Source organism: Neopelma chrysocephalum, unplaced genomic scaffold (genome assembly GCF_003984885.1).
Source record: "Neopelma chrysocephalum unplaced genomic scaffold, ASM398488v2 Primary Assembly neopelma1_65200, whole genome shotgun sequence".
In the NCBI taxonomy this organism is placed as follows: Eukaryota; Metazoa; Chordata; class Aves; order Passeriformes; family Pipridae; genus Neopelma; species Neopelma chrysocephalum.
The window spans coordinates 1-2,805 of NW_020907162.1; the positions used below are offsets into that span (position 1 = coordinate 1).

At 53.9% G+C, this 2,805-nt stretch overlaps 1 protein-coding gene across 1 annotated transcript; it reads left to right on the forward strand.

The window, feature by feature from the left end:
• Window positions 1–905: 905 nt before the first annotated feature.
• Window positions 906–1,988, forward strand: LOC113979284 (zinc finger protein 239-like; the record flags this gene model as incomplete). The annotated part of the gene is made up of 1 exon (XM_027706725.1): window positions 906–1,988. A coding segment is annotated over one exon (1,083 nt), but the record flags the coding sequence as incomplete, so codon positions are not given.
• Between the last annotated feature and the right edge of the window lie 817 nt (window positions 1,989–2,805).

The following is a 2,805-nucleotide window of genomic DNA, read 5'->3' on the forward strand; positions in this document are numbered from 1 at the left end:
TGCCCAGGATTCTCTCACACTAAACTTCACAGACCAGCCTTTGGCACTGGTAGGCAAAAAGTTGCCTTTAATCCTTGCAAACATGGAAACCGCTTATCCCAGGATATTGGCATGGCAGAGGAATCCAATTGTCAGAAATGATGGCAGGGGAGAAGAAGTGGAATGAGGAAGGATTTGCAAACCAAAGCACAGGGGTAATGATGCAGGCCTGAAGTCCAGTGATTTCATATTTATTCTCTACACTGAAACTAGGAAGAAAAAAATTGAGTTTTAAGTCACACTACATTAATACAGCTTTTGATTAATATCTAGCAACTCAATCAAGTGCTCATGAAATGTCCTCACTCTCCTCATCCTCCCAATTAAACACTTTTTTATTTGGCTGAATCTTCATATTTTGTAGTATATTTTGGCTGAATCTTAACATTTGCAATTTGGGGAGGGGTTCATCTCACTGTTTCTGAGGGGCTTTTTGCCTGAATCTCGGTGGTTTAGGTTTTTCTGGGCTGAATCTTGGTGTTTTGGAGGTTTTTTTGGACACAGGATGCCCAGTGAGTTCTAGAGATGGACTTGGGCAGGAGGAACCCCCAAGCCAACGCACTCAGCCCTTGTTTCCCCTCCATCAGGATTTGTCCTTCCCAAAGCTTGGTCGGATGGAGGAGGCGTCTGTGAGGAAGAGGAAGATGCCTTGGGCCCCCCAGGCAGGTGAGGAGGAAGTCAGTGGCCCTTTGGGCGGGTGTTGTGCTGGCTCTGGCAGCCCAGCATGGCCCCCGGCTGCAGGACAACCCCGCTGCCACCGCCGTCCTGCCGAGGACAGAGTTGGGGGGATGTCCTTGGCCTTCCCTGTGGGCCGGAGGCAAATCCCCTCCCTGTCCTTCTTGCTTCCTGCCCCAGGCCCCGAGCTGAGGACGGAGAGCCCGGAGGACAAATCCCCCCGTCAGACCCTGGTGGGAGAGGCCGTTTTGAAGGGCTCCACGGCGCAGGAAGGCAGCGGGGAGAAAAAGGCCCAGAGATCCCCCTGCAGGAGGGGCTCCAAAGCCAGCCCAGGGTGCTCTGAGGAGGAGGAAAGACCCAGCCTGTGCCGGGAAGGCGGCCAGAGCTTGAGGCAGAGCTGTGACCTGGTGGTCCCTGAGCAGCCTCCCAGCAGGCAGAAGCCCTTCAAGTGCTTGGAATGTGGGAAGAGCTTCAGAAAGAGCACCCAACTCCTCACCCACCAGCACATTCACACTGGGGAGAGGCCCTACACATGTGGGGAATGTGGGAAGAGCTTCAGTGACAGCTCCACCCTCCGCAAACACCAGCGCATCCACACTGAGGAACGACCCTATGCATGTGAGGATTGTGGGAAGAGTTTCAGGGACAGCTCCACCCTCTGCAAACACCAACGCATCCACACTGGGGAACGGCCCTATGCATGTGGGGAATGTGGGAAGAGCTTCAGGCACAGCTCTGCCCTCCTCACCCACCAGCGAATCCACAGCAGGGAACGGCCCTACACTTGTAAGGAATGTGGGAAGAGCTTCAGACACAGCTCTGCCCTCCTCACCCACCAGCGCATTCACACTGGGGAACGGCCCTACACTTGTTGGGAATGTGGGAAGAGCTTCATTGACAACTCCAGGCTCCGCAGCCACCAGCACATGCACACTGGTGAACAGCCCTACACTTGTTGGGAATGTGGGAAGAGCTTCAGTCACAGCTCCAGCCTCTGCACCCACCAGCGCATCCACACTGGGGAACGGCCCTACAAGTGCTTGGAATGTGGGAAGAGGTTTCAGACCAGCTCCAATCTCCTCAGGCATGAGCGGACGCACACGGATGAGAGGCCCTTCCGCTGCACCGACTGCGGGAAGGGCTTCAACTGGAAATCCAACCTCGTCACCCACTGGCACATCCACACCGGGGAGAGGCCCTACAAATGTGGGGAATGTGGGAAGAGCTTCACCCAGCATGGTCACTTGACCAGACACCAACAGACCCACCAGTAAGAGAAGCCCTACCAGTGCCCCAACTGCGGGAAGAGCTGTGGCTGCTGCTTCCACCCCGAATGAAGCCCCTGATGGGGAGGGAACCCCTGGAGTCCAGTGACTGTCAGTCCATCCCTTTCTACCACAAAGGGCCAGTCCCCTTTCCCAGGGGCAGGTTCTTCCAAAAGGGCCCTTCTTGGGAGTGTGTGTGGAGATTCCTGCCTTGGCTGGGGACCCCCCAAGGTCACTGTTGGAGGTTGAGAGCAGAGATCTCCCCACCAGCCTCGGTCTCGGGGAGTTCCATCCATCTCTATTTAAGAATTATTGCTTTTGTGCCAGCTTCAAGACTTGCTTTAGTGTAGAGCACTGTCCTATCTTATGCTGTACTGCTGGTAGTTTTAGTGTTTCTTTTGTGCAGTAAATAATTCTCATGAAGATCTTTTGTCTGATCATTTGTATCCCTAAATAATTCATTTCTATCAATAGATCTGATTTACCATTATAAAAACCTTGGAAATGGAAGTGGTTAAGTCACAGGTCTGTATTCTTCTAAACTGAAACTGTTGACATAATGCAAGGCTGAGATTGGATCCAGCAGCCCCCGGCACCCCACAGTAAGCTGGGAGCTCAGGGGGGCCACCCCCCTTTGTCAACCCCCCTGTGCCCAAAGACCCCCATGGGACCATTGGACCTGCCAGACCACCCTCCCTTTTCCACCCTTCTCCCTGTTCCTCCCAGTTTTTCATGGTCTCCTGAAGCCACAGCTCCCCCTAGATTAGTTTAGGAGTCCCAACCCCCACTTTTTGCCCCCCTCTCTCACCACTTCCACATCATCCCC